Source organism: Lutra lutra, chromosome 3 (assembly GCF_902655055.1).
Source record: "Lutra lutra chromosome 3, mLutLut1.2, whole genome shotgun sequence".
NCBI lineage: Eukaryota > Metazoa > Chordata > Mammalia > Carnivora > Mustelidae > Lutra > Lutra lutra.
The window spans coordinates 26,983,268-27,009,593 of NC_062280.1; the positions used below are offsets into that span (position 1 = coordinate 26,983,268).

The window sequence follows — 26,326 nt, forward strand, 5'->3', positions numbered from 1 at the left end:
CCAACTGGAAGGAGAGAGTTCGCCAACCATTATACAGAGGGGTCTGGAACCACTCACTTGGAAGGGAGGTAAAAACCCCTAAATACAAGCTTTAATTGAAAGTGTAAGAGTAATGATCACTCCTAGTAATAGTTGAGACTCTGAGCTTAGCAGGGCTTGGTGAGTTATTTCTGTGAAGATAATAAAGACTTGAGGCTTTGTAGGCTCTGTGGTCTCCCACCTGCTCAAGTCAGCCACTGCGGCAAGCCCGCAGCCATGGATGTTCCATAAGCAAATCGTCATGGCTGTGTTCCCGCCACACTTTGTTTACAAAAGCAGGCAGTGGGCCAGTTTGGCCCACAGGTCTTAGCTTGACAACACCTGCTTTTGAGGACAGGTGGGGCGCTGTCAGGTTACCTCCAGACCAAGGGACTTGCCAGCTGCTTCACCGCTGATGTCACTGCTCAAACTCCCCTCTCTCAAGGGGAGATCCGCATTCTCTTAGGGAAAGGGTCACCAGGGTGCAAGGCCACTTGTATTTTTATCACTTGGTAGGCTCTGACATTGCTACTGTTGTCTGTAAATAGCCCTCCTATCCTCCTGATCTTTGTTGGAAACCTAAGAGCTGCTCTGAACAGAGCACAGCGCACTGGCAGCAGGTAACGTCGAGTTCTCATATTCTCAAACATCAAGACCCAAAGAAAACATGAAGAGAATGGAAGCAAGACAAGATTTATTCATTCTATACCTTGCCTTTTTTTAAATGGGTCTTTCAGGACTGATTTTTAAGAATGTGGGACCTTATTTATTTGAATGGGAATACTAATATAATTTCTTTTAAGTTACTTTAGGTCAAAGAAGAATCCGTCACAGAAACATTTTGCAATACTTCCCAGCATCCATGTAGTGTAGGAAATCAGTCTGACATTCGCGATTGCCCTCTTATTTGCAGGAGCTAGGAGTAGAGAGGGAGCGTTAGGTCTCTAGGATTATGTACTTGCTCAGGGTATGACCGTCAGCCCTTGGTTTTCTCTCCAGTTACGGTTTTCAGAAGGTGACACACAGCAGAATTCCAGTCACTGAGCTCTATCTCAGAGCCCCTTCACGGTCCTTCGCTCTCATGGGCATTAACCTCCAAGTCACACACCTCTGTCCTCCTTCCTAGTCCAGAGCGTGCGCTGCCTTCCGCAAGTTCAGCTGGACCCTCTGCCCAAGACACTCACCCTGGCATTCGCATCGCAGCTAGAGAAGACGTCTCCCTGCCTCACAGAACCCATCCCTGAGGCAGACCTTTCTGGAGTGGACCCCAAGCTCGTGTCCAATCTGCTGCCCTTCCAGAGAGCAGGAGTCAAGTAGGTTCTCAGGTTTTCCTCTCTCCTGGACTTCGTGACTCACACAAACTGGGTTCAGCTACTCCTCCCTCTTTTAAGAACACTCATCTTGCATGCACATCTGGAAGCATCTAGGCACTGCACAACCAGGTGTGCTGTAAGCAAAGCCTGATTACAACCATTAATTTCAAATTCCATGAGTTAATCAGGACTCTAGATTGCAGGTGTGCAGAAACCCAACTCAAGATGGGTTCAAGAAAAGAGATTTTTCAGTGTGCGTAGTAGAAAACCAAGGGTCTTCAGAGATCTCATCAGAACTCTCTATCCCACTCTCAGTTTGGCTCTCTCCTCTGTTTGCTTTGTTCTCAGCCAGGTGCTCCTCAGATGTGGCGGCTAGGGCACAGCAACCCAGTGGAAGCTCTCTTTCCTGATGGCCTGACACTGAAGGGCCTGGAATCCCGTGGCCATGCCAGGACCAGCCACTGTGGCCTGGGGACTGGGGAGTCTTACTGGTGAGACTGGATGACAGGCCTATCCCTGGAGCCAGCTGGTAGGGCTCCAGTCCCCAAGTTACTTGGACTGAGAGTGGAAGGTGTTGGTTTTCCAAAAGAAAGTCAGAGTGTTCTTATTACAGACAGAAAAGAAGATAAGCCCACATCGTGACCTGTCCTGTTTTCCAGAGCTTCTTGGGAGAAGCCAAATGACAGGTTTGAACTTGCCTTCTAGTGAAAACACTGGAGGTCAAGGAGAGGAAAGAGATGGTAAGAGCTTCATCTGTCATTCAGCAGTGTAGCTGGGGATGTAAGCCAGGATAAGGAAAGCAAGTCCTTGTGGACCTGGTGAACAAAGACAGCCTGCCCACAGGCAGCCTGCTCATGAGGTTTTGGTAAAATCTTGACCACTGTCTTAGGGTTTTGTTCTGAGATTTGGGCAGTCATACCTGCATTCCCGTGGTCCCAGCTCTGTTCACACCCTTTCCCTTGTTTTCCCTCCCAATTCCATCTGTCTCAGATAACACGCTTTGCACAACTTCATCTTGCTTGAGAGGTTGCCCACCCCCACCCATGGGCAGCCTCTGTATCCGGTGCCCAAGCTCCTCTGGGCCCCATTAGAGATCCTGGGACCGTGTGGTACGTGTTGCCTTGCCAGTTAAGCTGTCATCGCCAAGAGGCTCTATGTGGAGCCCCCAGGCCTGATGTGAGCCCGAACCAGAGCCTGGCCAGCAGCTTCCGTCTTTTCCCTTGTGGTACTTACAGCCTTTCTTCGAAACTTCCAGTTAAATCCAGATATTAACTGTCATCCTCTGAAGAGGAGGATTTGGGTGTTAAAGAACAAGGTCTGGCACTTCCAAGTTGGTCTTGTAAGAGCTATAAGGAAAACACCCTTAAATTTATGTAGTAAAGTCTCTAAGATCTAGATCAGGTTCCTGTAACGTCTAAAACGTCCCTTTGAGCAAATAAGTGAGGTGAGACCCAGCATGACAGTCGTGTGCCCAGAGTCACTGAGCTTCCAAGAGTGGAACTGGAGCTGAAAACCATGTTTGGTAATGATGAGCACAGCCCCTGTGGTCCTCCAACTTCCCTGTCGGAAATGGCGTTCAGTTTGTTTCTCTGTTAGGTAGGCATTTCCTTTGTTCTTTTCTGTCTACTTTGTTTCTTAGTTGGGCTACTTCAAAGCAGGGAAAAAGAAAGGGTCTGTTCTGCTTTGAGAATGCCTGGATGGACAAACCACAGGGACGCGGCCAATGGCCGAAGCAGAGGGTACTCAGGTGTGTTGCCTAGGTGCCCCCCTCCGCCCTGGCCGTCAGTTCTATAAACTAAAAAGTGGGGTAAAAAATGAATCTTTCCACACTTGCTCCCCCATCTGTGTGGCGAGTTGATCTTGGAGATAGTCGAGAAGATTTAACCAAGGCACATGTGCCGAGAAGAGGCTGGGCCCATCTGATAGGCGAGGTGGCCCCACTCTGGGCTTCCTTCCTTGCCACTGAAGGCATGTGGTGGTCATGGCCAGGGGTGCAGAGGGGCTGCTACCTGCCCTGGTGGGCCGTCATGGTCGCTGGGGGTACAGAGCAGCGCTGTGACGTGGTGGGTGTCATCCGCCAAGCCCAGGAGGCTGGCTCCTGCCACCTGCAGACACACTGCTCATTTTGCTGCCTCTGCTGAGCGGGCGCTGGCTTTCAGAGGGCGGACAGCTCAGAGAGGCCCCTGCAGCTCCTCTCAACTGTGCTTCTGCTGATCAGAAGGGGCTACACTTGCTGCCTTGGCTGTGTGAGGAGGAAAGAAAAAGGACTCATCGACCGGCTTAATTCTCAGGTTTCTGGGCGAATGATCAGTTTTTCAGAAATTGAGATGGAAGAGGGCTGGTGTTTGGAGCAGGAGACCAGACATCTGGCACTTGGGATCCTTTTCCCTTTTCACTGATTCATTCGTGAGTCAAGCAAGTCCTTTTTAGCGTTCATCTTGATTGTTTTTCTTTCTGTGGGGTAGTAGTTAGAAGAGAAACACTTCCCAGCATGTACGATGGTGCCAGGCCCTGTAGTTGGTGTCCTAAACATTAACTCTGTTAAACCCTGTCCACGGTCTCTGGGGCAGGCCCTTTTATTCCCATCTCACGGCTGAGGCACTGAGGCACCAGGAGCTGAGGTAACCTGCGGGAAGGTACCCAGCTGTGAAGCAGGGATGCCCCCCCAGGCCACTCGGGCTCCCAGAGAGTGGAAGAAGGTGCCCTTCTTCACAAAGCGTCTGCAAGAGCTGTCACGCTGGTGGAGGAGAAGCTGCTGAGGCTGGTGTTCTCTGGTAGACAGACACCCTGGTGCTGTCCTCCCCTTGGCCTATCCTCTTCTGCAGTGTCCTCTGTCTTTGCCGGCTCCTTCCCTTTGCCTTTGTGCATAAATGTCCTCTCTGACCTTGAGAAAGCCTGCTTTTGATGCCACCTTCCTTTCTAGGCATACCTCTCATGCGAACAAGGCCACCCCTCCTGGCCCCTGTTTAGAGGCTGCTTCCGAATCTCCTCCTATCTCACTCCCCCAGGTCTTGCCTGCACTGGGCTGAGGGGCCCACCTCTCAGAAGCTCCCTCCCTTGGCTTGCTTGACCCATTTGCCTCTAGAGCCTCTCTCTACCTCTTGACTGCTGTTCCACGTTGTTCCTATTTTGACTCTTCAATTTTTTTTTACTGTCATGCTGTCCCCTGCTGGCTCCTGTCTTCCCTTTCCCGGGGAGCAGGGCCCGTGCTGCGGACTGCGGTGGCCCACACCAAGTGCTATTGCTTTACATGGTGACAGATGCGCCATGCCCCTGTCCTTCCCTCTTCTGCTTTCAGTTTTGCCATAGCGAAGAGAGGCCGCCTGCTGCTGGCTGATGACATGGGCCTGGGGAAGACCATCCAAGCCATCTGTATTGCAGCCTTTTACCAGAAGGAGTGGCCGCTCCTGGTGGTGGTCCCGTCATCTGTGCGCTTCACGTGGGAGCAGGTCAGTCCCCCTTGTGTTGTGATTTTAACCAGGAAGTGTCCTCAGTGTTGAAGCAGTCAACTAACAATTTGGGGACAGGGCCTGGGGGAGCTTTAGAAGATCCTGTGTCAGCTGAAGGAGGAAGGGAGAGGAGGTGGCCTTCAGAGGCCAGACTCTTGTTTTTCTGAACTAGAATCAGGTTATGCCCTTAGGGAAGAAAGCAGAGGGGTTAGGAGCTCAGACTTGCCTCCGTCTGGCAACAGATGCTTCCTGAGCACCTCTCATGTCCCTGCTGCTCCCCGCTGCCTGCCAGTACCACACAGAGGTTTCAAAATGGCTGCTTCCTTTACGTCACTCCCTGGATCCCATAGCAGCTGTGTGCGCGTGCATGCAGTCGGTATCAACCCCGTTTATAGATGACAAAACTGAGTCTTACCGAGGTGAAGCAGCAGGCTCACTGGTAGTCGGACCTTGAAGGGGCATCTCCTGAGCTGTTGGCCTAGGTTTTGTGCACCTGGAGAAGGTGGCGTGGGCAGGATGGTCGCTCTCAGCCGGGTGCCGTTAGAGTTGGAGAACTTGATGTGGGCACTGTGTTAGCACCCGGCTGTGAGCTTTGTCTTCCATGAATCCAGGGATCAGAGGGCTTCCGTGAAATGAACACCCAGAGAAGCAAACCTGGTGGAGAAAGGAGGAGACCTAATTCATCGTCCGTAGCTTTTCCCAGCTCTCTGCTCTTTATGGCAGCTGTCCACTTCCTCACACGTTGGCTTCTTCCTAAGCTCCCCGCCGTGAGCCACTCGTGGAGAAGAGGCAGCTCTGCCTCTTGCTGGTCAGCCAAATGCCAGACACGCCCTTCCAGCTGAAGAGAAAGCAAAACTTTAAAAATGTGCATCATAGCAATACCTCTTTTTTTTCTGTCCTTGTGACCTGAATTCCACCCCTGCCTCTAGAAACGAATAGTTCAACACATATTTATTTGATGTGGTTGGGTTCCCACAGCACCCTCAAAAATTCTCAAAAAAAAAAAAAAAAAAAGAAAAAGAATCAGGCAGTCACTTAGAGCAGGACCAAAACTGGAGGAAGAACTAGCCCTTAACATCACCATAGTATCAGCCCAGGGACCTAGCCACTGAGATGCAGGTACCTGGTGGCCTTCCATTGTCTCCAGGCACTGGCTTGGGCTAGGGATGGCAAGGTTGCAGGAGAGCAAGTGATAAATATTGTTGTCATTATCAGTGTCTTTGATATATACCAGCATCTGCTAAAAATTCCTTTATAAAATTCCTCCTAAAGCTGGTGCAGCCACTCAGCCACTCTGGAAGATAGTATGGAGGTTCTCAGAAAGTTCAAAACAGAGCCACCCTACAACCCAGTAATCACACTACTGTGTATTTACACTAAAGATACAAACGTAGTGATCCGAAGGGGGCACGTGCACCCGAATGTTTATAGCAGCAATGTCCACAACAGCCAAACTATGGAAAGAGCCTAGATATCCATCAACAGATGAGTGGTTAAAGAAGATGTGGTATATATACACAATGGAATATTATGCAGCCATCAACAAATCTTGTCATTTGCAGCAATGTGGATGGAACTAGAGGGTATTATGCTGAGTGAAATAAGTCAATCAGAGAAAGACAGTTATCATGTGATCTCTCTGATATGAGGAATTTGAGAGGCAGGGTTGGGGGAGTCATGGGGGGTTACGGAGGGAACAAATGAAACAAGATGGGATTGAGAGGGAGACAAACCATAAGAGACTCTTAATCGCATGAAATAAACTGAGGGTTGCTGGGTGCGGGGGGATAGGGATATGGTGGTTGGGTTATGGACATTGGGGAGTGTATGTGCTATGGTGAGTGCTGTGAAATGTGTAAGCCTGATGATTCACAGACTTCTATCCCCGGGGCTAATAATACATTATATGTTAATTAAAAAATAATTAAAAAAAATAAAATTCCTTCTAGAAAGAGTCCATTCTTGCGCTGCAGAAACTTGCCATCTAGTTAGATATTTGAGGCCTGAAATCCGCAGACAGCACAGTGACTGCTAACAAGTGCTTCCTTACAAAGGCAGGCCGTGTGGTGTTAGTGGAACGTGAAGGAGTGGATGAGTGGGAGGGCAGTGGAGGTGATTGTTAAATTTATGGGCCTAAGGGCTCCAGCAAATACAGGGGCGTGGGGAGAGAGAGGTGCTGAGTTCCTTTTTTGGGAAGCGTTAACATTGTCTACTGAAAGGGCCGCTGATGGGTGGGCTGGGGTCCCGGCTGGGGTCCCACCTGGCAGCTGCCGGCCAGATCCCCGAGGTTTCCTTCTCCCCTGTCATCCCCAGGCCTTCCTTCAGTGGCTGCCGTCTCTGAGCCCGGACAGCATCAATGTCGTGGTGACTGGCAAGGATCGCCTGACGGCTGGCTTGGTCAACATTGTCAGTTTTGACCTTCTGAGCAAGTTAGAAAAACAGCTAAAAACTCCCTTTAAAGTTGTCATCATTGTAAGTGACTTGGCAGAGTCTTTAAATACTTTAACTCTGGGGAAACTTTCTTTTTAAAAGCTCCAAGAACTTTCATGTCTGTGCTCTCCTGGAGCTTCTCTCTGTTTCTAGGAGAATAGAAATCACTGTCTTTATTTTGTGGGAAACTGGCATTTTACTCATCTCAAATAGCAGTTCTCAACCCTGGCTACATATTAGAATCTCCTGGGGAGCTCTTTGAAAGTGTCAAATATTTACTAGGCCTGAGTTGTGGGGTTGCAGCCCATCTCCCTGCCAGGAGGTCATGGATAGAGGCCAACTTGGGGGCTCTGGGCCCCGGACTGAACATTAGGGGCGTCTGCCTTCATCTGGTGGCCTCTCTTGTCCAAGTGTCTCAGATCAAACAGTAAGTTTTTTCCCAGCCAATATAAAGATACTCCCTCCCTCCCCCGCCAAAAAAAGTACAGCTGACCCTTGAACAACATGGGTTTGAACTGCATGGGTCTGCTCATAGGCAATTTTTTTTCAATAAATACAGCATAGTACGGTAAATGTGTTTTCTCTTAGGTTATTTTAAAATATTTTTTTCTCTAGCTTTATTGGAAAAATACAGTAAGTAATCATATAACATACAAAATACGTGCTAATTGTGCATGTTATCAGTAAGGCTTCTGGATGAGATGTTAAGTTTTGGGGGAGTCGGAAATACATGCTGACTTTCGACTGCAGGAGGCGGGGGTTAGCAGCCCTAACCCCTGCGCTGTCCAAGGGCCAGCTGAACTTTCCACAGGTTTTTGGTCTGTTTTTTTCTTAAGTAGGCTTTACTCAAGTTCTGCTCTCAGATGAGATTGCGTCTCTTTCAGTCAGCTGGTTTTCCTGCTTTTCATTCCTCAAGTCCTCTCTGAGGAAAGTCTAGAAAGGCCTGGAGCCAGCCACGTGGCAGAACTCCGTGTATTCATGGGGCTCACAAATAAAGATGAGGAAAAGGCGTGCAGCTCCCACCTCCAGAGCAGCTAACCGTTGACAGACGTTCTGGGCCACAGAACCCAGTGGAGGATTTTCAGAAGTTTACCTTTGTTTTTCCTCTCGGCAAAACGGGAATCCACTGCCTCCAGATGATATGTAAGGTTCTTCTTTATTCAAACCTGTGAATTTTAAAAGCCCATGGTATTTTCCTTCTCTTAAAAATAGAATTCTCTGCTGACAGTGGCTTCCCAAATCCTGAGGCTCAGAACGTGTAGTGCATGTCTTATCTAGAAGGAGGGAAAGGAATTCGTTTTTAGGAGGCCCAGAAAAGTCAACAAGATTGCGGTAGAGCCTGTGGGTTTCTCAGCACGGGGCTGGCTGTCGGGGAGGCTCGTTCATCCGTGGGTTCGGCCAACACTGAGCACCAGTTTCGCACTGAGGGTGTGGAGGGAGGAGAGTCGGCCCCATTCTCCAAGATACCACAGTCCAGTAGACAGACTGACTCGCGTGCAGAGCATTAGGATACATTTCAGTGCCCAAGTCTCGTGGGAGCTTAGAGGAGGGAAGAAGGCACAGTTGCTGTCCTCCGGGATCTGCTGTCATTTGGACATGAGAGCCACACTATGTTCCTAGCCTAAGCAAACTGAAATGTCTGTGGGTTTTCACAGCTGTAAGGTAATGAGTCTTTAGGGAAGTTGTTTCTGGTTTGGCATAAATTCAGGTGTGGCTCTGAGAGTATGTCCGCATACACATGAAATGCAGACCTTTAAAGCAATATCCTGGGATGGCAGTGATGGTTCTCGAGTGTGTAGGAAGAATCATGCCCTCATTTCTTTTTTTTTTTTTTTTAAGACTTTATTTATTTATTTGACAGAGAGAGATCACAAGTAGGCAGAGAGGCAGGCAGAGAGAGAGAGGAGGAAGCAGGCTTCCCGCTGAGCAGAGACCCCCGATGTGAGGCTCGATCCCAGGACCCCGAGATCATGACCTGAGCCGAAGGCAGGGGTCTTTACCCACTGAGCCACCCAGGCGCCCCAATGGTTTCATTTCTTGCGTGTTCTTATGTGTCAGGTACTTGACGCGTAATTGCCCCTCTTCCCCGAGGCCCCTGAGGCAGACACTGTGTCCTTTTCACCACTGATGGAACTGACATTGAGAGCGCTCACGTGATGTGCCCACAGGCGTGAGGCCAGCAAGATGGGTCATCACTGATCAGAGCCGGACTGCATCATGTGAGTCTGGCTCAACACTTCAGTCTGCCAGATGATTTTTGGCAAGCCACTCACCACCCGTGTTAGTTTGTCTTCAGTTATTTAAGATCCCTGTCCTCTTCTGATTTCAGAGAAATGTTACAGGAAGGAATAAAGTGTCAGCTCGAAGATGTCATACTTCTTAGAAGAGAATTCAGATGGAAGCCACTCCCGGTGGTTAGTTATAATAGTGCAACATTTTAGCCCGTTGGTTAAAAGGGTTCATTCCCTTCCCCATCCTCTGTCTTTCCTGCTGTTTCTCACTATAAACCGTTTCCTTCTTGGCTGTCTTGCGGGCTCGTCGTTAGACAGGAGTACGAATGTTACACCCCAGGTTTCTAGGAACAGATGTTCTGATATTTGCGGTTCATCTTGCGCTCCTCTCTGTTGTGCTTTTGAGAACCATATTGGTTCATCATAGCTGAAATGGAACAGCAGGTTTCTTGCAGATCACCTCTCAAGATAGATCCAGGATCCCCTCTATGTCCCCATCAAAGGGTGGCCCATACCTCTGAGTGCTTACTGGGCTCGGTGGTAGGACTGTTCTAAGGGCTTTATGTGTGTTAGCCCTTATGACTTACGGCAGCCTGGTAAGTCAGGTAGCGGTGTCTTACCATTTTATCCATGGAGAAATTGGCACCGTAGAGAGGTCCATATGTACCTGTATGTATACTGTGTGTGCTCAGGTCCATAGCAGGTAATTTGAATGTGTACCAAAATAGAAATTTCTTCCCCAAATACTAAGAATGTGTTAGTTACTCATTTGGCTTTGGAAAATACGACAGGGGTGGCTGACTGGCTTAGTCAGTAGAGCACATGAGTCTTACCTCAGGATTGTGAGTTTGCATCCCATGTTGGGTGTAGAGATTACTAAAAAGTAAAGTATCTGGGGAATCTGGGTGACACAGGTAAAGCACCTGACTCTTGGTTTTGGCTCAGGTCTGCTCTTAGGGTCCCAAGATTGAGCCCCGCATTGGGCTCCACACTCACTGTGGTGTCTCCTTGAGTTTCTCTCTCCCTCTCCTATAGCCCCTCCCCTCCGCTTATGCACTTTCTCTCTCTTTCCTAAATAAATAAGTAAATCTTTTAAAAAAAAAAAAGTCTTTAAAAAGAGAAAATGCTGTATTCTAGTTTGCTTATAATCAAGCTCTGTGTGATAAACCTGACAGTGCCTTAAGGATGGGCGTTGTGTCTCCTCCCCCTCCTCAAGTTCCCACAGTACTTTTTCACACTTCCTCAGTGACAGGCACTTACAACGCTGTCTGCTCGGTTGTGGCGTCTGGTGAGCTCCGGGGGGCAGGAGCTGGGTGCCACTGCTGCTCACCAGGGCGAGGCACGCAGTGGGCCCGCTCTGGCGTCATGCTGTGCAGACGCTAGGCGTTTCTTACTAAGCAGCAAACCATCTCTCAGCAGTTCCCGTTGAGTGCTGCCTGTGAGGTGGGCTGGGCAGAGTCACTAACCCCGCTTCCCACTTGGCCAGGGGCCCCAGAGATGGAGCGACTTGCCCGGAATAAAGTGGGGAAGCGGCACCAGAACCTAGGTCCTTAACTGAGGCCCACAACCCTTTCCTTGAATGAGAAACCAAGGAAGGCGTCCCCAGTGTGGCTCCGTGTCAGGGTCAAGGTTAATGTGGGCTCCGGCTCCATCATCCACTCAGGATTTGGCCTTGTTCACCTGTGTGACCCTTTCTTTCCAGGATGAGTCTCACTTCCTCAAGAACATTAAGACCGCCCGCTGTCGTGCAGCTATGCCCCTCCTCAAGGTGAGTCCTGTGGAGAACAGGTGTGGAGCTTGAGGCCACTCAGCATTGAGGGCTCGTTGTATCTTGCTCAGGCTGGCAAGGGGGTCAAGGAGAGCAAAGGCTTTCATCCGAGGCGAGGGGCTGCGGGCCATGGACGTGACTTAGCGTGGACTCCAGCCGTCACTGTGTCGGGCTTCAGCGCCAGACTTGTTTTTCTTCCTAACTTCCTGCTAAGGAACTGTCTTTTCAGTCTCTGTGGGGGCAGAGCTCTCATGGTGCTGAGAACCAAGGGAGATGAGTCCTACAGACTCGGAACCAGGCCGTCAGGAAGCAGAAAGAAGCCCCACAAAGCTGAGACCTACCTCGTAAGCTGATGCTTTTCCCGGGGCTCCCTAAGCCTGTTTGGTCATTGAGAGGCTCAGCCACCCACAGCCCTTCCTCTGGTGGGCTCAGTTGGGGCCTGAGTGCTTCGGTGGGTCGAGCCTTCAGAGCAGGCAGCGGCGTGGACCTCGCGTAGCTTCTCATCTGTATCTGAGTGTTCTTTTCCCACATCCTGCCCCAGACAGTGCGAAGGCCCCCAGACTGCCTTCCGTCTTTTTATGGTGAGCTTTTTCTTAATATCAGGGAACACTAGTACAATTAGGAAAGTCGCTTTTTCTCAGAGCCAGATAGAAACCTCTCACAGATGCCTTCAGGAGAATCTACTTTGGTTTATGTAGACTGAGCAAACAAAAGTCCGTGTTTATTGTGTGCTTTCCTTTTTTTTTTTTTTTTTTTAAGTTTTATTTATTTATTTATTTATTTGAGAGAGAGAGAGAGAGAGAGACAGTGAGAGAGAGCATGAGTGAGGAGAAGGTCAGAGGGAGAAGCAGACTCCCCGTGGAGCTGGGAGCCTGATGCAGGACTCGATCCCAGGACTCCAGGATCATGACCTGAGCTGAAGGCAGTCGCTTAACCAACTGAGCCACCCAGGCACCCGATTGTATGCTTTCCTAAAGCAGCCTTTGTGGTGTGCCACACTTTTGAACTGCACCTTTCGTTGCTTGAAAGAAGCTCTATGTTGTACGTCAGCTAGGGAAGACAAATATGCTCAGTGTTGGTGAAGCTTATTAACATTTGAAAATTAATTTTTCCAACTCCCCTGTAAAGCACAACTGTCTACTCGTTTCAGGCTTTGTTTTCTTTTGTTTTAGGAATAACAAGTAACATGACTCGTCTTCCAAAGCAGGATTACGTTCTGTGCTCCAGATTTCAAAGTCCTTTACTTAAAATCCTTGATTCTCTGCTCACATTACCTATAAATATTTATGGACACACTGAAATGAAATGTTTTTTCTCAGAGTGGCGGTCCTTTTAGGAGGCTTCAATATGTTTCCTTTTGAAAAATGTTAATGTTCAGGGCGCCTGGGTGGCTCAGTTAGTTGGGTGTCTGCCTTTGGCTTGGGTCATGATCCTAGGATCCTGGGATCAAGTCCCACATCAGGCTCTCTGCTCAGCAGAGGGTCTGCTTCTCTCTCTCCCTCTCCGTCTGCCTCTCCCCCTGCTTGTGCTCTCTCTCTGTCTAATAAATTTTAAAAATATTTCAAAAAATGAAAAAGGGGGTGCCTGGGTAGTTTAGTCATTGGGCATCTGTCTTTGGCTCAGGTCGTGATCCTGGGGTCTTGGGATCGAGCCCGATGTCAGGCTCCCTGCTTGGTAAGCCTGCTTCTTCCTCTCCTACTCCCACTCCCCCTACTTGGGTTCCCTTTCTCCCTGGGTCTCTCTCTGTCACATAAATAATAAAATCTTCAAAAAAAAAAAAAAAAAGAAAAGAAAAACATTAACAGATCTTCTTACCGTGGTTCTAGTATTACAGCCATACCTAGAATTAAATCTGTGCCCCTGATTGCTCAGAAGCAGCTGTGCAGTAAGTAGGGTATATCACTACAGGTGCAGAGGAAAGCTTTTCTTTAAAGGATTTTATCTATTTGAGAGAGAGAGAGATCAAGGGAGCACAGGTAGGGGGAGGGGCAGAAGGAAAGAGAAGCAGGCTGTCCACTGAGCAGAGAGCCGGATGTGGGGCCCGACATGGGGCTCGATCCCAGGATCCTGGGATCATGACCTAAGCCGAAGGCAGACGCTTAACCGACTGAGCCTACCAGTCGCTGGCTGGGCAAGCTGGACTACATACTTGCTTCTGAAACATAACACTTCTAGGCCAGACCTTTTAAAGCCACATTTACATCTTTAATATCGTGGGTATATTTCAAATGGATACATTTAAGACCAATCTTTTAGCTGTTACCTAGTTTAGATGATTCTGTACTTACTACAGAACTTGGATGAGTTAACACGCTGAAGGATAGGACCGTGAACATAGCCTGCTGTTTATGGGGGTGTCTCGAAGCCCCTCTCGTCTGAGATGTTGACTTCACAGGATTCCAGGCTGCTGGTGGGATTGAGTGGAGGCAGGGCTGAGGCATTATGAGCCATTCTGCTAACCAGACCTTTCATTTGTCTGCTGCATTTTCATCTGGATCAGTTTCTCCGGCTTGGCAACGTGGACACTTTGGGCTGGGTCGTTCTTTGCTGTGCAGAGCTGTCCTGTGCCCCGTAGGGTGTTTCGCAGGATGCCTGGCCTCCACGCACTAATCACCAGTGGCCCCGCCACCCCCACACCAGTGGTGACAACCAGAATTGTCTTCCGATACTGCCAGACATGCGCTGGGAGGGGCAGATCACTCCTCTCCCTCTCTGTTGAGAACCACTGATCTGGATACTCTGAAGACATGGACCTAAATGGTGTTGAACAAGAGGAGACTTGGGAGAAGTAAAATATGCCTTTGAAAAGCCACATAAGGGCTTAATTTAGTACCTCTTGATCCTCTGACTTGTGCATCTCCTAGAAATGTTCTCTCAGAGTTAATGTTTCAAGCCATGTTCAGCAAATGTGTGTGATGAGGTAACTTGGCGATATCCTACAGAGTGTGAGCTAGCCAGGCCAGATTGTGTCCTGCAAGTGGGGGTCTCATAAAGGTGCATGTGGGGCACACGTGGCTTAGGTTGTAGGAAACTGGTGTCGTGGTCCCCTGGGGAATGTGACGTCTTTTTCCCTCACAGCACTGTTCGTTCGGGCTACTAAGCAAGGTAGTTCTGCTTTTTATGTACACGTGTGGAAGTAGGCAACAGGAAGCTGTGAGGAACAAAATTCAAATCACCTTAATTCCCTCTGACAGAGGAAACCACCATTACCATGTCCATTGCAGGGCAAGGTCATCATTGTTAATGGCTCCAGAGCCTTCTGCTGGATGGATGCATCCCATAATTTAACCCTTAGTGTTGGACATCTCTTTGCTATTTTATAAATAATTCTGCAAGTGAACGTCATCAGCATGTTCGTAGCTTGCACACTTTGACCTAGTGGGACAGATTCTTATGTACAGAATTGCTGGGCCAGGAGTTCACTTTTTGATCGATGCCTCTGAAGTCCAGTGTGACCAGGCATAACCATCTTCACTCCCCCTCAGCCCGAATCACCCAGTCTTCTCCATAAGACTGCAACCTGAATGCTATCAGTCTCTTATTTTAGAGCAGTGAGGTATGTGTTTGAGTTTTTCTTTGATTTATAGCGCTTTTTCTTGCCAGGCCAGTGTTCGATTATTTCTCTACAGGAAAAAGCCCTCAGAATCCCACCGTCCTTTCCTACTAAATAGCTGTTTCTCTTTTTGTGGGAAGAGTCCTTTTTACATCTCTATTGATTGGTGAAATGAAACAAGAGGAGCGGCCTGAAATGTACGAGCTTTTTCTTTTCTCCTTTCTCATTAGAGGAGTTTAAGTAGATGATATATTCAAAAGGGTGTACCGTGAAAAATAACTCTTTCTCCCACCTCTGGGCCCCTCATTGCTTGATTTCTGTCCCGGAAGGCGGTCAGCATTACCAGAGTCTCACTTTCACTTCTAAAATTTAGTCTGTGCCCAGCTAAGCATGTGTGTGCGTGTTTCCTTCCTCCCTCCTTATAGTATTCCTCAACCACCGCTTTGCTCCAGCCTTTTTTCTGTGAATAGTGTATCTTGGAAATCATCTCACCTCATTTCAGATGACTCAGCCTCATTCTTGCAGATAGTATTGTATTGTGTAAATATATCATAATACATATCATCTGCTACCTTTTTATGGGTTTGTAACCAGTCTTCAGCCATTACATATAGTACTGTGATGACCATCTTTTCACATCATATGCAAGCACGTGGTAGAAAACCCAGTGTCCCCGCGTCTAGAAGAGATGCTCTTGGCCCCTCTCAGCCCGAAGAGAAAGTGGTGTCATTGGCAGGGTCCGCTCTCCCAGTGTGACGAGGCTGCAGGAGGAGTCCCTTGTGGTCCTGCTGTTCTGGTGAATTTCCTCCATTTTATCACAGAATCAGGAAGGAAATTACTGGAGTCTCACACTTAAGGGAAATAGACTGTTTTTTCCAGAGGAAAAAAATGTACTTAATATTTAATTTGAGCCTCTGTGTTAGATTAATAACAGCTATGCCCATGCATGCCTTGAAACAACGTAACTTTCCTTAGCTGTAATTATGCCATTGGATGTGTTCTTGTACATTTTGGTATTTTTGGACCAGAACACTTATAGTCACATCCTTCTTTCTGTTCTTCCCTCAGAACTCGTTACCTTTTACATAGCGTCAGTATTTCGCTATTGTCAAAGCAATGACGCTTGCTTGCTTTGAAAGCACTCCAGTTCCTGTGCAAATCAGTTTGGTGCTGGCAGTAGCTCTCAGACTTGTGACTGGAGCTTTGTCTCCTTTTGGGAGAAGGCTAGATCCTAGAAGGAACCGTTTTATGTGAAATATGCTGACCCAACTGGAGTCAGAAAGGCCATTTATGAGGTATCATTGGGCCATAGGTGGCCCTCTGCAGATCCCTGGAGTGGCTTCTGGTTAACAGGGGCCGTAAATGATGCCATTCGTCTTGGTTTGGCCTTGCATGTCCCCGAGAGAGGGAAGAACTTCGATCTTCTCCCAGATTCCAGTCACTGGATGGCTCTTGAAGAGTGAGTTTTCCCTCTTATTCTCAGGGTTTAGATTTAACCACAGGTGTTGACTCTTCTGTTGCTTCTTGGCTCGTGCCTGTGATCCTGCCTTTCTTCTTGATCTGTGTACTTTTGGTCCCATGCCCCCAACCTGTGTTTGCCATTCTCCTTGTTTTTGAAGATTTTATGATGACTGCTGAAGTCATGACAGCGTAGCTCCAGCGTCCCTGTGACATGGGGCTTGTGTGTATCAGGACACTTGGGTGGCATGGGCGTGACCTTCTCTTTGATGTCCCCAGCCTTCTCAAGCGGTACTTCTGAATCACAGGGGACTCCACCTATAGACCAGACTTCATTTAGAGTACCATTAGGAATAACATGGGGCAAGAATGGGGTGCCGCTTTGGGGAGCATGACTTTCCCCAGTCTTGAGTCTTGCTGAGGTGTGTTATACCCAATCAGAATAATTTGGTAAAGCAAGTTATCGGCTAAGTTGGAAAAAAAGATGTAACAACAGAAAATGATGAAGAATTCCCAGGCTGTTTCTCATATGAACTTAACAATTTCAGCTCTTCTTTGCAACAGAACATTCTCTTGGCTGATCTAAGATCTGTGTGTAGTTTATTTACTCTGAGTTGGATTAGATTCTCCTTGGCAAATTACATCCACTAACTTGTCCTGCTAGCAACTTGTTCCTCAGGGCTGAACTGATGACCTTAATCTCTGAGGAGACTGAACCTGTCTTCGAGGGTCATCTGCCCCCAGTGGCGTCTGCTCCTGTGAATCACACCATTTCTCTCAGACATCACACAGAAATGACTGTTTTGCATCGCTCCATGATGGGTTTCCTGAGTGCTGCTCTTTTGTTAGCCAGGGGAATTGACTGTAAAGTGTTCCGTTCTGTGTTGACTTACATAGTTTTATGCATTTCTGTTTTCCGAAATTGGAGGTTCTCCAGGTGGAGGGTGCCCACAAATCATGGGCAGCTGGGCAGGATTAAAGACCGTTTGGACGACAGTAATGACAGTACCAACTTGTTGGGGCTGCGTGGGGAGCAGGCTAAATCATTCCAGAATAAAAAAGACGCTGTTCTGATTTCTTTTCAAGGCTTGCCTTTTTCTTTTTCCATAATGATGCCTCTGCTTTTTAAGCATCTGCAAATGTCCGTCTTCAATGGTCACATCACCCCTAGTCTGGGCAGTGTATGGGAGAATGGGCTCAGAATTAACTCTGTCCTGTAAGTACCAGCCGAGAACCTGGGAGTTATTTTCCATCACCTGATCGGTGAGCTGTCTCCACCCAGGCTCCATCCCCAGACAGCAGCAGCGATGTGGGGAATTGGTTTGGGATGATAGGCCGATTTTCTCTTATTGATAAGACTTCTCATTTTCCCCGTTTCATTGAAGCAGTCTTGAGCCATGGCAAGGGATGCTACAGACGTCATTCGAGAAGCTCATTGTTATTTTAATGAGCCTGCATTAAACGGTGCAGGAAATTAGAAGCCTCGGTAATTGAACTGTGGAAAATTATAGCTAGAGAAATTCAGCTCTCCTGTCATAATGGAATTAGGTATTGCCAGTCACTGTGAGGGCAAAAGTGCGTCTTGGGAGTTGTTTATATTGTATATTTATAAAGAAACATTTTTCTTCCCTCTGTTGCACCTTTATTTATTTATTTTATGAGGCAGCATATCCATTTGAAAACCTCATTTTCTCCCCTAGGTGATTTACTGCTTGCCATTGCCTTATACTCTCCTCATTAACTCAAGGTTACAGTGGTTAACAAGGTGTTTGTAGACAACAGGGCTGAAATGGATTTTACTTCTAAGAATTTTTGGCTGTTCTGTGTCCTAATACAGTGGGGGGTGTCTTCTTTATTCTCACCCTCTTTCCCATCTTAGGAAGAGGTGCAGTATTTAGGTCTGATCTCCTCAGGTCAGGTTGGGGTCTAGCCAAGTGAGGAACCTGGAGTTCATCATTGGAATCGACCATTTATTTCCATCCTGCCCACTGCTGAGCAGGCTGCTGCACACACAGGCTGAGTTTAGGGTAAATGGACCTGTGTCCCCCTTTTGAAAGTCCTTATTACCTGCAAAATGAGTGAAATTAGGGAGCTCTGGGGTCAAAGCATTGTGCAGCTGAGTTAGCGACAGCCTTTTTTTCCTCCGAAGAAAATCAGGGAGAGGCTGGTGCACAGGCCACCCCGACTCTGCCTCCTGGCGGTGAGAAAGGCTGGCTCCTCCGTGTCAGGATCTGACCGGAAGTTCAACCCCGATATCAGAGATCCGCTCCGGAGGCTGGTCAGACCTCCTTTCCCCGCCACTTCCACTTCCTCTTCCAATGCTGGATTCTTGGAGTTTATCTATCTTCCCCAGGGACATTGGGTAGCGGAATATTTCTCAGCATACAGCAAACATTTTTAAGTGTTTCAGAAGATAGAGGTGACCACAGCCCTGATCTCAAGACGCTCACAGTGAGGGAGATGGAAAGGTTGGAATTCAATATCACATGCTCAGTCCTGATGGAGGGACTTGTGACAAAGCCAGCCTAGGGTGCAGCATCCCACTGCTTACATGGGTCACACCATGAGGGTCTCAGAACATGTGTGTTCCTCTTCTCTGGCCACAGTACCTTTGCTTAGAGTCTCCAGGTTTGGGCCACACTAGGATCTGGAGTGAGGCCAGCCTGTGGAGTCGTTGGGATGTAGATCTGCCTGGTTTCCAAGAGGAGCAAACTGCAGAACTGCCAGCAGTCAGGGTGCCCGGGAAGGGAGGGGTACTCTTATTGCATTCCAGGGGATTTTGTTCTTCCTGGGACATCCAGCTCCAATCCTAGTGGGGCATTTGGGATAGTCCCTAGGTTCTCCTCTGTGCCCTCTCAGCACCTTTGGCTCTTTGTCTTCTAGGTTGCGAAGAGGGTGATTCTGCTGTCTGGCACACCGGCCATGTCCCGACCCGCAGAGCTCTACACCCAGATCATCGGGGTCAGGCCAACTTTCTTCCCTCAGTTTCATGCTTTTGGACTTCGCTACTGTGATGCCAAGCGGGTATTTATTCTTCCTTCTCCCTCTCTACCCCTCTCCCCCACCACCCTGTCCCTCTCCCTGATTTTGATACTTAGCTTTTGTTCCTTCTCTTTGGCCATGGTTGATCAGAAGCACACTGGCCAGGGAGCCAGACCCACATTTTCGTCCTGCTTTGCCCCTAACTCTGACCTTCCTGTGTCCTTGAGAATAAGAACAGTCCCTCCTAGCTTTAACGCTTATGATTCTAGGGTAGTGTTTCCCAATAAGGGGCCCGGTGGCTTTTTTATAGGTGCCTGGAGCTCTGAGAAGTGCCCAGAGGTGAGCTAGGGGTATGGCAGGGGCCTGTACCCTCTGCACAGAAGACACAGCAGAGGCCTTGAAACAGGTAGAGGGGGAGTGATCTGGAGCTGCCTCAGTGGGCTCTCATCAGCCAAAAAAAACATGGACTCATCACAGTGAATTGTGCCTGCTCGACAGGCCAGAAGCCCTGGACCTACAGATTACCTGTGAGAACATAGTGCCAGCAGGGCAGGTGCCCCTGACCTACAGATTACCTGTAGGAACACAGTGCCAATGGGGCAGGTGCCTCTGGGGCTCTGGTCTCCGCAGCTTCAGTCTTCAAGAATGGCAGAGGGAGCTTGTAACAGTGAATGCCGTTGCAATCACACCCTTGATTTCCAAAACCTCGATTTCTTTTAACTGAAAAAAAGTACTTAATGACTTGGGGAAATACAAGAGTGGGGGAAAAAGTAGGATGCGAGATTTTTCCCATCATTCATTCATTCATTCCTTCTCTCTTTCTCCATCTCCCTCTCCTTCCCAAACCCTCCTTCTCCCCGCACCTCTCTTTCATATATGATTGGAAAATAATGTACACCAAAGTGGATTACTTTTGTAAGCCTGAAAATGAACATTTTAATGTTTAAATGACATTGTTCACCGATTCTCCATTCCTCTTGATGGGCCATTGCGTCAGTCAGTGTTCATCAGTCTGATCAAGCCAGCTGAGCATGGGACACTGTCCTTCTCAGCAGAGAGGCTCCTCACCAGAATCCCCACGATTTCCTCTCTCCTTGTCTGTGGCCATGCCTCCCTCCATGTCAGCAGTGTGTTCATGGTGGCCCCAGCGTGTCTCCTGAGCTGGGGGTACCTCTCAGTGTCAGGCAGCCATAACCAGCTTGGCCAGAGCCTGTGCACGTTTCCAGTGTTCTTCCCCAAAAACAACTCAAGAAAGGATGACATGGAGAATCAGCTGCTTGTTTGCCGAGGTGTTCATTTTTTTTCCTTACTCAGCTGAGCTGTTTTCTTCTGGGACTGGGCCACTTTCTCTTCAGGAGGGGGCTCCTCCTTCTTGGCTGCTAGTGCCTTCTGCACTCTCTCCAGACCTGCCAGTGGGATACAGCTCATCTGTTTGCTGGGCTGCCAGGGTCTGGCGTGGCTGTGGGAGGTGGAAGGCCAACTCCTGCTTGACGACCTCGCAGATGAGGACGGTTGGGTTGTGGGCCAGGCTGGCTGGCATTGCTTCCTGGGACCCTGGTAGCTCTCTCTGACCCAGGCTCTGGAACTTCCACAATTGGAAAACCCAAGGAAGGATTCACTGATTTTTCTTTCTCATCTCTGTTTTTGAGAGTGGCCAGGGCAGTGAATTTATCCTCCAGCGGCTGACCTTCATCTCGCAAGGTCAAACTCCCAAACTCTGTTCCCACGGGGGTCCATATGGCCATGAATTAGAACGGTAGACTCCAGCCCCTCTCTCAAGTGTAGATCACTTCTCCTTTTCTTCAGTTGTCCTGCTGTAACTTCGTAAACCTCGACACTACAACCCAAGCTATGCCTTCCTTCTTTCTTGTGGTCATAGCCTCTGCTGCAGAGGCTCCTACCTGACTTGAAGACTCCCATTAGTTCAGGCCTTCAGGATTCCTGTTTTGTGATCAAATGACAAGCATACTGAGCCGCTATTTGCATCGAAGATGCTGACACTTTGGAGAAATGGCTGTTGCTTACCCATGACGCATGCCATCTTGAGGAAAAAGCCTTGCTATGCAAGTTTGTGATGTAAATAAGATTGTCTGCCTTATTTTTTAAGTACTTTTTTCAAAAAACTTTTCAAGTACTTTAAAAATACCCACTTACATTCAAACAAAGTACTTATAATGTAAATTGTAGTGCTTTGCAAAGTTAATTGCAAACCATTTTTAGCCACTTATTGAGGCAGGAAATTTCTGTTATTAAATGTATTTAAAGCCATACACTTCTTTAACAAAATCCGTAATGCACTTTCCCCGTGAATCAGTCCAGATTAGATTCCACATGGTTGTCATGGTCCCGCAAAACTCGTCATGAGTGATTCGTACCTCCGTCCTATTTGCAAGTGACCCACTTTCTGGAAAAGATCTTTTCTTCCTTGGCTATCTAGGCTCATGGTATAATGATCAGCTAGTGACGGTAGGAGCCAAAGACAGAATTTGTTGCCTTTACTCCCAGACTGTCCCTTCCCATGTCCCCAGTCTCTGCCCACCATCCCTCCAGTCTTCATGCCACCCTTATTAAATTCATCCTTTCTCTCCGTCTCACTGCGTCCCCCTCCCCACCACTAACAACCAAGAAAACAAACACAGACAGTGCCTTCCTCTCCTTCCACGTAGCCCAGTGCCTGCTACAGGGTAAATTTTCGGTAAAAGCTTGTTGGATTGTGAATATTCTAAATTTTAAATCTTTGGTAATATGGGGTTTTAACCTACAAGATTAAAAGCTGACATAGGAGCAAGCTATCCAAATTAATTATGGTATCTGCTTGTTCCCAGTAAGATTTTTATTTAATGCAGCCCATATAGCAGGGCTGCCTTTTTTTTTTTTTTCACTGTGACTAGCTTCTTGCATTGAGAGAAGCCACTGAAGAGAATGCCCCCTGCTGAGCTCATTTTCGACCCCATTGCCTGAAGACAGTTGCTGAGAACTTCTAGTTGATTTCAGAGTGTTTTCTTAAAGAAGAAGCAGTTTTTGATCATTTTACTTCTCCACCTTTGACCATCTCTTTCTGTTCTCTGTTTAGCAAAGGACACCTGCCATGTCTTCACCATTGGAGACTAGGTCCACTGACCATTGAAATTGAACAAGCCTAGCTTCTACCTGAGGCGGTTTATGGTCACGGGAGGTGGAGACAGGAAGGGAGACAACAGCTGGAAACATAAAGCAGCAGAATATACATCACCTCATTTTCTGCAGGACTGTAGATGTCGGTTCTATTTTGAATAAGATTGTTAGCGCAAGACACGGTTTTCATTTTAACATCTTCTCTAGCTGTGTGACGGAATAGATATTCTTGCTCATTGCCTCCCATGAGCTACTAAGCGAAGAAACCATTTTTATGAAGGACTGCCTGGGTACCCTTAAACCCACCTCTGGTCTCAGGCAGACTAGCCAAAGCCTGTGCTCGCCATTCCTCCCTTCAATCCCCACCACCAGCAGCAACACGCTGTGTTCATCTCACTTGAACAACCAAGCTCAGCTTGGTTGTGCTGGGCCAGCTTGTGCTGAGGAATAGCAGCTTCGTAAATCTCAATACATCTCCTCAAAGAAGGCTATTACTGAAAAAACATGATTTATTACCACATGCAGTGGACTTCAGGATAAGCCCTGGGGAAGACGATTTCCTTATTTAGAATACAGGAGTAGTCTGACAAGCAAAGCGTCTTGTTTGTTTTTAAATGTAATGGACACCGGAGCTCTCAGCGTCTTGAATTTGCTGCTGGAAAATTCAGCGTGTAGAATACCGAGATAGATGTTTTTAGTTCGTTTTATTCCAGACTTTCTCTTTTTCTTCCTCATTCCCATCTGTATTATATAAGGTTTCATTCATCCTTTAGAGCCACCTGAAATTCTCTGAGCAAAGCCACAGGGAGAGGTCCTCATGAGCCCGCCACGGTTGCAGCCTGGTTAGCTTGGCCCTAGGAGAACCTAACTGGCTGTGTGTCTTGGTTCTCCCTTCACAGCATCCCTGGGGATGGGATTACTCAGGCTCCTCCAACCTCGGCGAGCTGAAGCTCTTGCTGGAGGAGGCAGTCATGCTACGACGCCTCAAGAGCGACGTCCTTGCCCAGCTCCCGCCTAAGCAGCGCAAGATGGTAGTCGTTGCCCCCGGCCGGATCAGCACCAGGGCCAGGGCTGCCCTGGATGCCGCGGCCAAGGAGATGACCACCACGGACAAAACTGTGAGTCTGGGGCTTGAGGTGGGGATTTGGAAGTCCATGTGTCCATAGCTGTTCCTTCCTGGGAGGGGGTCTGCAGGGGTTACCCAGAGTTCTCTGAACTTGGCATTCCCGGGCCTTTCCCCACGCTCCTGGGCAAGGATAGTGAGCCCATGTCATCTTTCAGCCGACCTAGTCTGCTTCCAAAATCTCTTCCTCGTTTGTGGTTTTGTATGTGTGTAGATCACTATTGACAGATGGTCATAAAAGTAAACCCCATGGCAACTGCATAATGGTGATGTATAGGGCGCCTGGGTGGCTCAGTGGGTTAAGCCTCTGCCTTCGGCTCAGGTCATGATCTCAGGGTCCTGGGATCGAGGCCCGCATCGGGCTCTCTGCTCAGCGGGGAGCCTGCTTTCTCCTCTCTCTCTCTATGCCTGCCTCTCTGCATACTTGTGATCTCTCTCTCTGTTTCAAATAAATAAATAAAATCTTTAAAAAAAAAAAAAAAGAATGGTGATGTATATTCAGAATGTCCCAAGGACAACTGGAATTTATGTGTGGTGTTTTTTGGGAATGCCTTAAAGTCTAGTAACTGTTACTCAGTCTAGTAACAGTTAAAAATTAGTTCTAGGAATATTTGTTACATATGTTAACCTTCTTTTAACATTTTTTTTTTAAGATTTTATTTATTTATTTGACAGACAGAGATCACAAGTAGGCAGAGAGGCAGGCAGAGAGAGAGGGGGAAGCAGGCTCCCCGCTGAGCAGAGAGCCCGATATGGTGCTCGATCCCAGGACTCTGGCATCATGACCTGAGCCGAAGGCAGAGGCTTTAACCCACTGAGCCACCCAGGCGACCCTAACCTTCTTTAAATCAAAATAACAAATCGACACTTATATAACAAAAGTAGGGTTTTCAAATCCTCTTAGCCCTTAATCCTTATTATAGTCATTTATGGTTGGCAAGGAGCTGGTATCCCCATTTCATAGAAAAGGGAAGCTAAGGCCCACAGAGAATGTGATTTCCTCAAAGTCTTACAGCTGCTCCATGGCAGAACTGAGGCTGTAACCAAGCCTGTTACCCCTCCATTTTAAGGTCTTAACACTATGGTGGTTTTATCTTTTCAAAACACTTTTGTATCTGTCTTTAGTGTCACACTGTGCTAAGTGCGGTAAAGTAATTTACACTAGCTCCATTTCTGTCCTTTTGGGATAAAACCTTGCCGTTTTCATTGCCAAGAAAATAACAGTCATTGACATTTTTTGACATTATCATAAAGCATTATCTGGGCTTGTTATTACCCCGTATAAAGACAGTTACATCAAGATGAGATCCCAGTCTTCTGGGAGAGCACAAAATAAATAAGAATGACAAGAGACAGAATGCGTGGGGTTTTTTATGTTATTTTACCATGTTATGAGCAAGACCACTGGGTAACTTTAACTTTTAAGAAACAAGAGTGTAGGGTAGAAGATGCACTGGTAAGTTGTCAAGCTGTATGTAGTTTATGGTGTATTATATATAATAATCTGGGTAGTCTGGAAGAAGTGAGCAGGCATAATCTCTTTGCTGTGGGGTTTTCTAACAATATTCCCCATCCACCACTGATGTGGAGACATGGACCAGTGGTTCTCAAACTGTATTTCAGGAGAACCCGAGGAGAAGCAGGTATTCTGTTGCCAAAATCACTGCTGGTGTTACATCTTTTTCTAATTTCTAGGGATAAAAATTCAATGAATGGAAATTCTTTTTTTTTTTTTTTTTAGATTTACTTATTATTAGAGAGTGAGGGCTGGGGAGAGGGACAGAGGGGGAGGGAGAATGAGAATCCCAAGCTTGGGTCTTGATCTCACAACTCAGATCAGGACCTGAGCTGAAATCAAGGGTTGGCCGCTCAACCGACTGAGCCACCCCTACCCCTGAATGGAAATCCTTTTTCTCAGTTTTAAGCTTTTCCTTATAATTCTTTTAAATCTGTTATGTCTACTAACTGTTGCCCACGAGTGAACTCTGCCATCAGGAAAACCAGTGAACAAGTATAGCAAATATAATATTAATGGGAAAAATTCAGATGTGGGATATTTTTAGGTGCAAAGATCTGAATGTTTATAATTATTTTATACTTTAGTTGCTTGTGTGTGTGGTGGAAGTAAGCCTATCGATATCTGTGGAATTCCCCAGAGGACCTCCTCACCTATCCCTGGTCTCCCTCCCAAACTAGGCAGAGGCCAGCCAGTGTAGACCACAGAAAAAGGGGTCAGTGGGCATTTAAACTGAAGAGGAACAGTGTATCGAGTGGCCAGGGGGCAGCTTCAAATTGTGCAATGTAGCTCAAAAGGTGTGGAAATTTTTAACTTAGTGCAGCAAGGTTTGAAAGCATTTTTAAAATTTTTTGCCAGTTTATATAGTTCCTTCCCTTAGGTTAGGGGGCTCTTTTTAAAGATGATTTCAGATGCAACCTGGAGTTTGATTGCTGAGTTTATAGGCAATAATGTGAAATTTACTAGGCTAAGCCATGGAAATCAGGAATGTTGGGTATTTTTATAACTTCTAGTAGCTATGTAAATCCCCTAAATTCTTTGGGATATTTTGATATTTTCCTAACCTAAAAAGGGGAGCTATAATGTACCTCATAGGCCTGGCGCTGGAGAAGTCCCCAAGGGCAGCATAAGTCACTCTGAGTCCCTTCTGCTGGGTGGTTGTTCTCTCTGCTTCTTCACCCCAGAGTTGTACACTGTTGTGCAGATTATGAAAAACCTCGATTGCAGTGGAATTTAAGACTCCAGCAAAGAAAGGGTCTTGAGCTCTTCTCAGCCCAGTTCTTGGGAGTTGCTGTTTTCTTGGCATCTTGGGAAAATTAGGAGTTGGTTCCTAAAAGAGAGAAACTGAGTCAGTACAGATAACCTGCGGTG

At 47.5% G+C, this 26,326-nt stretch overlaps 1 protein-coding gene across 6 annotated transcripts in view; it reads left to right on the forward strand.

The window, feature by feature from the left end:
• Positions 1–26,326, forward strand: part of SMARCAL1 (SWI/SNF related, matrix associated, actin dependent regulator of chromatin, subfamily a like 1) — a 59,894-nt gene that overhangs the window by 13,154 nt on the left and 20,414 nt on the right. For all 6 annotated transcript variants that reach the window (XM_047721002.1, XM_047721005.1, XM_047721003.1 and 3 more), the window contains 6 exons: positions 1,145–1,331; positions 4,630–4,780; positions 7,094–7,252; positions 11,144–11,209; positions 19,104–19,244; positions 23,216–23,434. In XM_047721002.1, the coding sequence (XP_047576958.1) occupies positions 1,145–1,331; positions 4,630–4,780; positions 7,094–7,252; positions 11,144–11,209; positions 19,104–19,244; positions 23,216–23,434 (923 nt within the window). The remainder of the gene's footprint in view (positions 1–1,144; positions 1,332–4,629; positions 4,781–7,093; positions 7,253–11,143; positions 11,210–19,103; positions 19,245–23,215; positions 23,435–26,326) is intronic.